Source organism: Diabrotica undecimpunctata, chromosome 9 (genome assembly GCF_040954645.1).
Source record: "Diabrotica undecimpunctata isolate CICGRU chromosome 9, icDiaUnde3, whole genome shotgun sequence".
NCBI lineage: Eukaryota > Metazoa > Arthropoda > Insecta > Coleoptera > Chrysomelidae > Diabrotica > Diabrotica undecimpunctata.
In genome coordinates this window covers 86,483,135-86,497,667 of record NC_092811.1, presented here as the reverse complement: position 1 = coordinate 86,497,667, position 14,533 = coordinate 86,483,135, and the positions used below count along the sequence as shown (strand labels likewise).

General features: G+C 34.4%; 1 protein-coding gene across 1 annotated transcript in view; it reads left to right on the top strand.

The window, feature by feature from the left end:
• The window catches only part of LOC140450225 (luciferin 4-monooxygenase-like), a 101,138-nt gene extending 88,744 nt beyond the window's left edge, over positions 1-12,394 (top strand). The window contains exons 4-6 of the mRNA XM_072543730.1: positions 3,264-3,557; positions 8,587-8,875; positions 11,813-12,394. Coding sequence (XP_072399831.1) covers positions 3,264-3,557; positions 8,587-8,875; positions 11,813-12,081 — 852 coding nt within the window. The 3' untranslated portion in view covers positions 12,082-12,394. The remainder of the gene's footprint in view (positions 1-3,263; positions 3,558-8,586; positions 8,876-11,812) is intronic.
• The last annotated feature ends 2,139 nt before the right edge of the window (positions 12,395-14,533 follow it).

Here is a 14,533-nt window from a genome sequence, read left to right as displayed (position 1 = left end):
TATCCATGTCGTTATATCTCTTAACGGATTGCTTTGTTCTCTTCTCATTATGTGTCCATAATATCAAATTCTTTGTGCTTTTATTGCTCGAACTATGTTCTCTTAACCCATTAATTCTTGTATTTCGTGATTCATCCATTGCCTTGCATCCTCTTCGTTTTCCCTCTTTGGTCACAGTATTCTTCTGATCTATTCATCTTTCTCTCAAAAACTTTCAATTGCTTTTCTTCTCTTGCTGTTAATGTAAATGTTTCTGCAGCATATTCTACTATTGGTCTTATGGTCGTTTTGTAGATTTTTATTTTTATATTTAGGCTTTTCTTCTTATCTCTTAACATTTTTTTATTTATATAAAACGCTGTATTTTCCGATTGAATTCGTCTTTTAATAACTATCCTTTCATTTCTTCTGTTGACTACTACTCCCAAATATAATGTTTCAACCTCTTCGAAACCGTGTGCATCTATTGTCAGTTCTGCCATTTGTGTCTTCTTTTTCTTACTTACGTTAATGTATTTTGTTTTATTTTCATTTATTTCCAATCCTCTTAGTTTGGCTTCGTTTTATATTTCTTGAAAGGTTTTCTTTAATGCCTCTTTATCTGTTGCTACTATGGTTATATCGTCCGCATATCCTATTATTTGTACTTATGATCGCATCTTCTTGTCTTACTCCATTTTTTATTTTTATTACTTCTGTTCTTTCTCTTCCGGTGCCTATTATTACATGGGAAACTCACATTGTCATTTCTATTACTCTTATAAGTGTATAATTTTATTCGGTATAATCCTCTCTTGTAAGTCTTGAATCATTTTTCTTTCGTTTAGTTTGTCAAACGCCTGTTTAAAGTCTAGGAAAAGTATGTGTGTTTCTCCGTTGTACGCGTATGTTTTCTCTATCACTTGTTTTAGCACATGTATAGCGTCTATCGTGGATCTTCCTTTTCTAAAACCGTACTGGTAATCCCCTATGCTTTCTGTATATTATATTGTTAGTCTGTCTCTAATTATACCAGTCATTACTTTATATGTTTCATTCAGTAAATTAATTGCTCGGTAGTTTTTGCATATTCTATGGTCTCCTTGTTGTGGGATTGTTACTCTAATTCCCTTCTTCTATTCTTCAGGCATTATTTCTTTGTTCCATATATTCTGTACTGGTTCATAAATCTGTCTGTATAGTGCCTCACCACCGTATTTTCATAAGCTCTGCACATTTTTCGTCTCCTTCCGCTGTACAGGTCAATTATTCTTCATCTTATTCCGTGTTTATTATTGTTTCTCTTTCTTCTTCTCTATCCGTTTCTTGATATATTTCTTTGAAATACTTCTGCCACTTTTCTGCTTCTATAGCTATATTAGCTGTCCGTTTTCGGTTACTTTAAGTATTGGTACAATGGTTTTGAGCTGTGTCTTTTATTTTCTGCTTCTATCTCATTCACAATTTGTTCTACTTTCTTATTTTTTTTTTTCGATTTAAATAATTTCTTGGTCTTTTGCATTTGATCTCTGTGTTTTTCTCGTGTCTCTTCTTTGTTTGTGCTTAACCATTTCAATATTGTTTTATTCTTTTCTTCCACTGCTATTAGGAAAAATAAAAAAAAATATCTAGATTTATCGCGAAAAAGTATAAAGTAACTAACATCGGTTCATAATAATGTCTCATTAGTACCGCCGATTTCAAAAATCCGGAAAAGACAATTATGCGCACAGCAGAATTTAGTTCGAAGTTATGTTTGGGCCCAGTCGAGTGTCTCCCAATCGTACTTTGGAAAAATAAAACATGCGGACCATGGGCGACCCACGTATACATACAAGATAAATATCTAGGTATAATAATTGATAAACATTTACGATGGGCAAATAATATAGTAGTTAAATTTAGAGGGCTACTATCAAGATTCAAATTTTTAAAACAATTTTTATGAATTTAAGAATTTAACTCATTTAAGATTATTAGATTATAGATATTAGGGAGTTTTTGTAACTACCTAACGTAACGTATCTCCCTATACGTAAAGAACTAACGTATCGAAGAAGATGAACGTTAAATTGATAGTTTTTGTTCTGCACGTAACGTAACGATGGTGTTGCCCTCACCGAATTAGTGATTAACTAATAAATTGTCAGTGCCAGTCTTGTCCTTGTCATTTAACCCTATTTTTGATATTCAAAATAAATAACAAATATTTTTTATAATTTTTGACATGGACGCGATATTAAATGTAGGTGCCTTTATTGATGATGAAGAAGACGAATACATAGAAGATGCCCTTCTTCTCCACATCTTGCACGACTATACGGCCGCTTTAATTTTGATACAATTAAAAATATTTTTCGCTTTGGAATTAAATTCCACCTTTCTGGATGGTCGTAAGGGTTCTTGCCTACAACTTCCTTCAACAAGAACAAATCATCTTCATTGCTGAAGTGAAGTCGTTTTCTACTGCTTTCCATTATTTATAAAAATCAAAACAAATATACGTAACCACAAATGTAAACATACAAGTACCACGTGTGCTTATGAAATGTGGATGTTGAAATTTTGGTAATCGGGTAAGATTCCCTTGCGCATTCGGTTACCTTCGGCTCGATAGGGATGCGTATGAACGTAACGTACCAGCCCGTTACGTTAGGTAATACGTATCTAGATACGTTAGTTCAACCATTAATGCGCATGCTTATATGTCAAAAAGATACGTTACGTATACGTATTTGCTTGCACAAAAACTCTCTATTATGTACTTCTACAATCTCAACTTACCTATGGCCTTTAAGGATGGGGTGGAATACAGAATAATTACTTGCATCATATAAACATTATTCAAAAGTGGCTAATTAGAATTATTTATGGGAAAAATTTAAGATATTGTAGTGAGCTGTTATATAATGAAAGTGAATTTTTAACTGTACGTAAATTATTCTGTTACAAAGCCCTTATACATATACATGAAAAAAAGATAATAATAAACGGATCATGCCCATCAATCTAGATATTTTACCGAAATGTAATAAATTCATACTCCAAAGATATGTTGGTTACATAGGGCCCAAATTTTACAATTGTCTACCAGAGAATTTAAAACAAATGTTATTATGTTATTACATATTATGATCTAATAAAGATTACTTAAAGATTATACAGATAATAGCAGGTACAAGAGTGATATTCTTTTTGTGTATAACATATTTATCCTAAAATATGTGAATTTTCTCTTGAACTCTTTCCTAGGAAAGGTTATCCTAATTCTATTTATGTTTTAGGTTTTTGGTGTATTTCTAAGTCCATTCCAAGTAACAGAACTAGTTAAAAATGGTAAACCAGCAGATACAACCTGTGATACCTTAGTAAGAATAACTACCGGCGGTGCTGTATTGTCTAAGGAGAAGATATTTGCTCTTCAAGAGTTGTTACCTGAGACTGATATTATCCCTACTTACGGACAAACTGAGGCTGGAATTTTGACAAGTTTTCAAGTTCATCATAAAACGCAAAGAGAATTATATAAGAGTAATCCAGACATCGTTGGTTTACCACTTAGAGGCATATGGTATAAGGTAAATTATATAATATATTTTTTAAATTATTAATTTTCTTGACATTTATATGGAGTAAAATTATTGCTGTCCTTGTTAAAAATATTATAAAAACGCTGGGATCCGTCGACTTTTATATATTATGAAAATATGTATGGGCTTTTTAAACATAAATTTAAATGTGCAGAATGACTCACGCAAGCCTAGAATAGTCCAAAAGCTTTTTTTTATAAAACACCCTGTATATTTTAATATTTTTAAAAGCTCCTTAATAAAATTCAAAGTGTGGAAAATTACAGTACAGTGGTACCTCGACATACGAGTGTAATTCGTTCCCGAATCTTGCTCGTATGTCAAAACAATTTTTCCCATTGAAATTAACTGACATGTCATTAATCCGTTCCAGTCTCCAAAAAAACACGTTAGTTCTTTTTGTTAATTGTTTTTAAATAGGAAAAATGTATTTAAAAAAAGAAACATTTATTTATAAGTAACAAAAAATATATACATATTCTGTAAAAACATAAGAAAAAGTGAAGTGCTTACGGAAGATTTTCATGTGCAGATCGTTTAAAAAAACTGTCCAAAGAGGTTTGTTTCTTCCTCCCTTTCAGAATATTGCGCTGCTGCGAATGTAGTTTGTCTAACTCCTGGGTTGTGAGCTCCTGAGACTGTTTCTCGACAAGTTCGTTCACATCTCTTTCATCCACCTCCAGACCCATAGATTTTCCAAGAGAAACAATGTCATCTACCACTGACACTTCGGGTTCCAGTCCTTCGTAGGCCCTTTCATCTATAGCTTCAGGCCACAGCTTCTTCCATGCAGAGGTTAAGGTCCTTGTAATACCTAGCCAGGCCTGCTCAATAATTCTTAGACATATTACTATGTTAAAGTAGTACTTCCAGAACTCTCGAAGGGTAATTTTCGTGTTACCTTAAAGCAACGCCGAAAAATATGCTTGGTATACAACTTCTTAAAATTAGAAATAACTTGCTGATCCATGGGCTGTAAGATAGGAGTGATATTAGCTGGTAGGTAGAGAATCTTTATAAACTTGAACTCTTGGAGTAAATCATCTTCGAGATTTGGTTGGTGAGAAAGGGCATTATCGAGGACAAGATGGATTTGCATGAGTAGGTACATTTGCTGTAGATATTTTTTAACAGAAGCGGCAAAAACCAGATTTATCCATTCCACAAACAATTTCCTGGTAACCCACGCCTTTGGATTTGCCCTCCACATAACTGGCAGTTTTTTTTTTAATCTTATGTGACTTTAAGGCACTGGGATTTTCTGAATGGTACACTAGAAGAGGTTTGATTTTACACTCGACACTCGCATTGGCGCAAACTAGTAGAGTTAATCTATGTTTCATAGGTTTGTGATCTGGCATCGTCTTCTCCTCTGCCGTTATGTAAGTCCTATTCGGTATCTTTTTCCAGAAAAGCCCTGTCTCGTCACAGTTGAACACTTGTGGGGGGATGTATCCTTTGGCTTCTATCAGTTCGGACCTCCGCTGCTTTCACATCCGAACTTGCTGCCTCACCATGACTGATGACGGAGTGAATGCCGGTCCTTTTTCTAAAGTTGTCAAACCAGCCCCGCCTATCTTTAAACGAGTCTTCCGATTCATCATTTGTGGAAGTGTGTGGGATCTGCTTCAGCAAATCTTCGTAAATTGCTCGGGCCTTCTCACATATGATGCTTTGTATTAAGGTTCCTCCTTGAAGCTACTTCTCTGTCAACCACACCATTAGTAGTTTCTAGATCTTTTCATGGAGAGAAGTCTGTAGCTTAAAAATTATCGTAACGCCCTTAGCTGGCATTATACCATTTATCACCTCCTTTCGTTTAAGTACAGTGCATATCATTGATGTGGTACGCCCGTACATTCTCGCTACGTCAGTTACTTGTACACCTTGCTCATGTTTTTCAATGAGTTTACGTTTTAGTTCAATAGACATCATCTTCTTCTTCAACCCATGGTTGTAAAAAAAAAGTATAATATTGTAATATACAAAAAGCATAAAACGTGAACCCAACTTATCAACAATACTTCGAAAATGAGGGAAACAAGCAAAGCAGACAGACTGAGGTCAACAGTAAAAATTTACAGTGTAAATTACACCTACATCGAGAGTGTAATATGGTTAGTATTAGAATCCGAATTTTTGTCGAATTTAACTTACAATGACCATTTAATTGTCGGTCCAAGTAATAGTCATGTACAGACCCGTAAAATGATTTTTATGGCGAGGCCGTAAAGATCTATTACCTAAAACTACCTTTTATTCACAAAGCAAATTAGAAGTACTCAAATAAGAGGTATGAATTTGAATATAAACCGATTCCTCGTATCTCAAATCTTGCTCTTATCTCAAAGCAAAATATCGTTCGCTCCGTGGCTCGTATCTCAAAACACTCGCATATTAGGGCGTTCTTATATCGAGGTATCACTGTATATTGAAATTATACAGTGTGGAAACCACTTATGTAATAAAATTATTTGTGTCCTTACTTTAAATTCAATTGCGCGCTTTTTAAGCATAAATTTAAATGTACTGTGCGAATCATGCAAGCATAGTCACATCATCCTTATTTTTAATAGAGTACTCTATAATTTTTTATATTTTTAGAAGCCACTTAACATCCTCACCTCAAAAAAGTATCTTATTTAAAGTCTAGTATGAATAATACAAGGTTGAATTTTAAAAATATGTATAATTTTCGTCAAGAAGTTAAATACAAAACCTAATACCCATATAGTGGTACTTAGTTTAGAAAATTGATGTTTGTATTTAGGTAATTTAAAAAAAATACTATCATTTAAAATGTGATCAAAATTTTATGTGCCTATTTAATATTTTGACGAAAATTATACATATTTTTAAAATTTTACCTTAATATTCTTTATAGCACCAGTATACCACCTTGTCAAACGCCTCAAAAAATATGGGCCTGCAAGTAAATGAGAAGAAAACTAAGATAATGGCATCAACACCCAATAATAGAGCCAGAAACATCGGCCACCAATTCACGGTTGATAACTCTACCTTTGAAGTGGTGAACAAATTCACATAGTTAGGCTCCCTGATCACCAAGGAGAACATCATGACGGAAGAAATGAAGCGAAGAATAATCCTTGCAAACAAATGCTATTTTGGACTGAGTAGACATATAAGAAGCAGAAACGTAGGCCAAAAAAACAAAAATAACCATATACAAAACCTTTATACAACCAGTGTTGTATAAAAATTAGAAATACAGACGGAACTCATAGAAGCTACAAAAGCTCTGTATAAAGAAAATAAAGTGTCCATTAAAATGGGAACAAGAATCATAGGAGACTTCACCACAACAAAAAGGCTCCTGCAGGGTTGTTCCACATCTCCAACCCTATTTAAAATATACTTAGAGAAAGCCTTGACTACATGGAAAAGAAAATGCGAAGGCATGGGAGTACCGGTACGGAACGAATACCTATATACGTTAAGTTTTGCAGACGATCAAGTAGTGATTGCATAAGATCAAGACGACCTCAGCTACATGATGAAGAAACTACAAGAAGAATATACCAAGGTTGGCCTAGATATTAACCCCGCGAAATCAGAGTACCTATCTACAAGTGAAGAAGACATAGAAGATCTACAGATTGATGACAACGTAACAATCAAAGGAAAGGATAAATTCAAATACCTGGGGTTTATAATCACGAAAAAGGCAACAACAGAGGAAGAAATTACACAAAGATTAGGACAAACAAGAACAGCAATCCGACAACTTAACTCAGTATGGTGGGGTAGACACCTAAATATGAAGACAAAAACGCAGATTTATAAAACATTAGTGCGAAGTATTATGACATATGGGGCTGAAAATTGGATCATAAACAAGAAAAACGGTAGTAAGATAGTAGCAACAGAGATGGAATGCCTGCGAAGATGATGCAGAGTAACAAGAATGGATAGGAGAAGTAATGACGAAATAAAGCAAAGAACATCAATAGAAACAGACATACTAACATATATAGAACAAAAAAGACTAAAGTGGTATGGACATGTAAGGAGAACTAGCGACAGCAGATGGATAAAGAGAATAACCGAATGGAGCCCCATAGGAAGGAGGAAAAGAGGACGACCCTGAAAATCCTGGAGGAACGAAGTAGACGACGCCATGAGTAAGAGAGGACTAAACGATGGAGAATGGAACAACAGGGAGAGATGGAAACGGTTGAGCGAGGGAAGGCAGTGAATACTGTAGAATCCCTAAATATTTATTATGAAAATCTTCTGCTTATATTTGAACGAAGGATCCTGAGAAGAATATTCGGTGGCATCTGTGAAAATGATGTTTGGAGAAGGAGGTACAACTACGAGGTATATCACAGATATAAACATATTTTAGTGGTAAAGACGTAGTATCCTTTATAAAAATAGGAAGACTAAGATGGGCAGGACATCTGGCAAGATCACAGCAGAACAACACTCCTAGAAGAATCCTTATGTCACAACCTGTGGGAAGTAGAAGTAGGGGTAGGCCAAAACTCAGATGGAGGGATGGTATAGATGAGGATGGTAGATAAATAGGTGCAGCAAACTAGCAACAGTTGGCAATGGATAGAACTGACTGGCGTAATAGACTTGGGAAGGTCGAGGCTCTTTTATGGGGCTGTAGCACCAATGATGATGATTATTTATAGCAGACCCTATGCCTTATACAAACAAAGTATTTGCATGGATAAACTGCTGATGTATTGTCCTTTGATATAAAGATAACCTAATAAATATATACTCCATATTGATTTTATTATTGTTTCACTTTCGAATTAAGCAAAAAATATTAATAATACAACGAACAACACAATTTTGATTTTAATATTACTTAGCTGCTTCAACTGAGCGGTATTTTCGTCTTTTGTATCCCTTTCATATTTTTCACAATTTAGCTTTACAATGAATGAATAAGCTTTCATTAGAAACTACAAAAAAGTATTAAATGGAAATATGTTTTGAAAATAACAATTAGGTATAAACACTATGTCTTTTTCAGGTTGTGGACCCAGAAACCGATGAGATCCTTGGAGCAAATCAACCCGGAGAACTTCTTATCAAAGCGAAAACGGTAATGAATTGCTATTATCAAAGAGACTGTAGCAATAGGTACGACAAAGATGGATGGTTCAGAACTGGCGATGTCGTTAAATATGATGAAAATTGCAACTTCTACGTAGTAGATAGGGTGAAAGAAATGCTTAAGTATAGAGGTTGGCATATTCCGCCTGCAATTTTGGAACTAGAATTGTCACATCATCCTGCTGTGCGACAATCTGTGGTGATAGGTATGTAAAAATAAACACCACTTTAAAAGTAAATATTAACGATTAAAGTTATATTAACAAATATACTTTGGAAAAAACTTTACGAGAATGTGCCACTTATTGGCCGAGTTCCGGCCTAGTTCCCGCCTAGAAGACGTCTATCTTCTTAAATATTGTCGAAAACTTCTGTGGTTATATAACGATAACGAATTTGCAATATAATTTAATTTTTTAGATATTTTAAATTTTGTGGTCGATTGATGTGAGCTTTTGATTTTAAGTAACCCCATTGAAAAAAATCAAGCGGTGAAAGGTCTGTAGATTTTGGAAACTACTCTATTGTTTCTTATCTACCAATTCATCTTCTAGAAAAATATCTAATTAAAAAAACACGAATAGGAATCGCAAAGTGCGGAAATGCACTGTCTTGCTGAAACCATATGTTTTTATTTGGTAAATTACGACCATTTCCATTTGGGAAAATGTCTGTAGGGCAGGTAAAAGTGCGTTTGGTTCGTATGCTTCAGTCAATAAATGAGAATTCTCTTCAATATCTGCAGATTTGCCAATTCACTGTACTATGTAGAGAAAATGTTGCTTCATCAAAAACGGATTTGACCAATAAAACGTAGATTTTGATTACATAAATCTTGCATTACTTCGGAAAACTACATTCGGCAATTTGGATCTTCCTTATTGAATGAGTATTGGGATATTTTTTAATTCTTAAATCCAGATGAAGCCAAACGGCTCACACTCTATCTAAGGGGAAAATTCACTTATCACAGATATCTACAGTATCAAAAGATTGGGCTCTGGTGGGAGACTCTTTCCGTGTTATCGAATCATAGGTCACATGGTTCGCTGAAGTATCTCCTTAAAAGTTTCTTACGTATCTGGACGTCGAAAATTAGCTTTCTGCATAGTTTTATTAGAATGTTCACTAAGATCCATCTGTTTTATGTTTTTTACGAAGTTCTTCGGAATGACTCCCGTAGTAGAGTGAATAATAGGTAGGTATAGTCTGGGTACTTTCCATTCTCCATTGTCTCCTTATTTCTATAGCGACTTAAAGTGCTAATGAGGATGAGCACTTTTAAGGCCACCTTTTTGTTGGCCATCGGTTTATTTCTTGACCGTTGGATGCAAATTATTACAGTACTCTAAAATTAATACCTGTAATATTTGATATAGCAAAAAATGTCATTGGCCAACGGTTGGTTATTCTGGACACCGAATATGACGCACATTTTGCATCTAAGGCATCAACTCCTGATTTTGATTTATTATAGAAATGAATTGTCTCTGATAATTTTCCGACACCCTGTTAGGGTAAAAGGAAGGGGAGAAAGAAAGAAGAATTATCTCTGATTTTTTGCTTGTTGCAATAGAATTATTATGATGCACATTGAAAAGTAATATAAGGGCTTTACTTTTTTGGCACATGGCTTACTATAGTGGTTGAAGGAATAAAACTAAACACTGATGAAAGAACTTCACGTTTTCGGTTCGGCAATATTCAGGTAGTATCTATGCATTTTTTATGTTTTCTTAAAGTCCCACGTAAGTCAAGCCGTTACTAAAAATTTTGAAATAAAAATTTTTTTGTGATACATGGTATACAGCCAGCTACAGGAACTTAGTTTCCAAGTGGATCTTTTCATATTTATTTTCAGATGTTATGATCGCTCCCAGGTACTTGAATTCTTTGACGACTTCAACGTTGTATTCATTGATTGTTACGTTTTGTCTTACCCTTGGTCTTGGGTTCTTCGTAACCACCATGTACTTGGTCTTGTCCTCGTTGACCTTCAGACCAACTTCTTTGGCTCCGTTTTCGAATAGGGTAAAAACTTCTTTTGCATCTCTGGTGGATTGTGCAATTGTGTCCACGTCATCCGCAAACGCCAATAGTATTTTTGATCCTTGTGCGGCAAACCAGTTTGTCAGTTGTGGTTGAGCTTTCCTTGCCGCATGTTCCAGTGCAAAATTAAATAGCAGGGGGGCGGGAGAATCTCCTTGTCTAAGCCCGGTGTCAATGAGGAATTCCGACGTGGTGCTGACAATTCTGATCCGTGAGGAAGCGTTCTCTGTGCTCACCTGTGCTAATCGTACCAGCTTTCCAGGTACTCCCATTTCTACCATGATCTCCCAAAATGCTTCTCTGCTAACAGAATCGTAAGCTTGTTTAAAGTCCACGAAGATTTGGTGTACATCGCGGTTGAATTCCCAGTTTTTTTCCAACACCTGGCGTAGAACGAATATCTGGTCTACGGTCGACCTTCCCGGTCTGAATCCGCTTTGGTAGTCGCCTATTATTTCCTCTGCATATGGAGTTAGCCTTCTAGACAGTATTATGGATATAATTCTTAAAGCACTAGCAAGTCATAACTGGGGCGCAGACACAACACAGCTACTAAATATTTACAAATTCTTAATCCGCAGTAAATTAGATTAAAGATCAATTGTATATGGATTATATCCATATACATACACAAGTTAGTATCCAATTTTCCCCTCAAGAACTATCCCTTTAGTCGTTAAATAGTTGCAGTAAAACCGAAGATTAAACGTCAATCTTTAATTAGCTTTAATACCGTATGAACACAATATTTAACTTATTCCTAAATTTTGACAGTTCAAAATTTTAAACACCTCTTTCAGTAGGTTAGCGATGATGTCTACGTGGATAGCGAACAGTTGTCTAATAATGTTTTTTGATTTCAATCTGTTTCCCTTTTACATATCTTTAATGGTTGGAAGACGTCATTAAAGAATATATGACTGATAACATTTACGCCATAAAGCTCCCATCCTTATTCTTATTTACCACCAAAGTAACAAATATTTCGGTTGCATGTTTTATTGATTTTTGCATAGTTGATATTTTGTACATACTATTATTTTATTTATAAGTATAAATTATAATAATTGGTAACAAGTAGAACCATATTTTAGGGAGAAAACATGAAGAAGACGGCGATCATCCTATGGCTATAGTAGTTCTGGAAAATGAATACAAAGGAAAAGTAACCGAAGAAGATATTGCGAAGTATATTGAAGAAAGAGTGCAAGATAAGCAAAGGCTACGAGGGGGAGTAATGTTTATAGATAGTATACCTCTAACACCCTCTGGAAAGGTGAAAAGAAACGAACTAAAAGAGCTAGCCGAACAACAGTATTGCTGGAGGTATTCCAAACGGCCCTCTATAGGCAATAAAAAATAAAAAAAATATTTATTTTTAACAAATTATGGTTCATAATTTTTATTAAAAACAACAATTTTTAATTTTTATTCATGTAGGAAATATTTTATACAAAAATATTTTTGATACAAAAATTATAATATTTATTACATAAGTAATATAGTTTTCCACTTTTTTCTTAATAGAAAAATAATTGGAGAATAAAAAATGTATTTAATTCTAAGAGTCTAATGTCTACGATGTGTGACATATTGTTTATATACTCATTAATAATTAAAATATAAAATATTGTTTCACTTTTATTTAAATATATATTTGTTGATTTATTTTTTTATTCGAAGTTGTTTATTTTCAATCAATTGTATATATATATATATATATATATATATATATATATATATATATATATATATATATATATATATATATATATATATATATATATATATATATATTAATGTGGGCCAAAAAAACCTTTTTTTATTTCGTGTTTCTATACCGCGGAAAAGTTGCTTTTTACTACTTTACTTCTAAAAGAATTTTTCAAATTCGTTAATTTCTTCCGGTCGCGCATTGGTCGGAAAGTTTAAAAATTGGTTGTTTTTGAAATTTTTTAAAAACAGAAAAATATTTTATCCCGTTTTGCTATACCGCGTATATCTTTCCTTAAGCGGTCATGAAATATTAAAAAATATCGTTTTTTTTTGCTATTTTCTTCTTTGAAAACACCACGCTTTTAATAACAAAACCAATTTAACGTCCCTACTTTTCATGTACTAAGCACAAGACTTAAATAAAAACTACTAAATTGCATTATTTCAAATCGGTGGTCCTTGCTGAGTTGTTTAGTTTCACAGCAGCCAAAGACATGGCGCTTTGTGGATGACCTTCCCTCGCCTCCCACTCTGCCTTATCCACAATCCCTTGCTACTCTCTCACATACATCACACCATCGATCCAGACCGCCAGTCTGCCACGCCGTTTCGAGCAAGCGTGTCGTGTAAAGTGCATTTGTCTAAGTTTTATGTAAAAAATTTGTGTAATGGAATCTTCCAGAAAGATAATACGTCAGAGATTTGAGTATTTGATATTTGGCCATCCAAAAGACTTGCCTCCAAATAAGCTTCCGACCCACGTACATCTTTTAAAATTCTGTTTTAAAGAACGTTTTAACTTAGGATTGGAATCTAACAATAAATGTGTTAGTTTACATTAACTTGTGTTATTAAAAATGATAAAAAAGGTATATCTTTTGTAGTTGTAGATACAAAAAATCAGGTTCCTTTGCTGGGGTTTAAGGAATGTCTAGAATTAAATTTAGTCAAAGGGGTAGATTCATTAGTAAGTTCTAAATTTAACAACTTAAATGATCTAGTAACAAAATATTCACATGTGTTTGAAGGTCTAGGAAAATTTCCAACAAAACACCATATAACCTTGAGAGAAGATACCAAACCTCGAATAAGCACCATAAGACGGGTTCTACATGCCTTACGAAAACGTTTAAAAAATAAATTGCGTGATCTTGAAGCGCAAGGAGTAATAACAAAGATAGATTAACCAACAGAGTGGGTTCAACCACTTCTCATTGTGAAAAGCCAAATGGTGACTTAAGGCTATGTCTTAATCCAAAAGAACTTAATGGGGCCATCAAGAGAGAACACTTTCAAATTCCTTCTGTTGATGAAATTGTAACTCTACTTGGTAGAGGACAGTTCTTCACCGTTTTAGACATGAAGGATGGTTATTGGCAAGTGGAGCTGGATGATGAAAGTGCAGATTTAATGACTTTCGGCACACCATTTGGTAGGTATCAATTTAATAGACTGGCTTTCGGTATCTGCTCAGCCCCAGAAGTATTCCAGAAAAAGACATTTGAAATATTTGGAGATCTTGAAGGCGTAAGCCTTTACTTTGATGATTTAATTGTCACTGGTGCCTCAGAAGCAGAACATGACAGGAACTTAAAAAGGGTTCTTGACTGTGCTACCAAATACAACATAAAGTTCAATAAGACCAAGGTACAGTTCAAACAAAGTAGTGTTAAACATATGGGTCAGATATTATCAAAGGATGGTGTGAAAACAAGTGATAAATATATCAAAGCAATCTTAGACATGCCCACACCAGAGTGCAAACAAGATGTTGCAATATTTTTAGGAATGGTAAAATATGTAGCCAAGTTCGTACCAAGCCTATCAAAAATATCTGCCCCGTTAAGAAACTTGACAAGATTGGATGTAGATTGGCAGTGGTCAAGTGAGCATCAAGATTCACTGGATCAACTAAAGCATTTGTTGACTAACTCGCCAATCTTGGCAGTATTTGACCCAAAGAAACCAACAGAAATTGAAACAGATGCATCAAAAGATGGATTGGGGGCATGTTTGTTGCAAGAAGGCAGACCTGTGGCCTTTGCATCAAGGAGCCTTACAAAAACTGAGCAGCAGTATGCTCAAATAGAAAAAGAAAC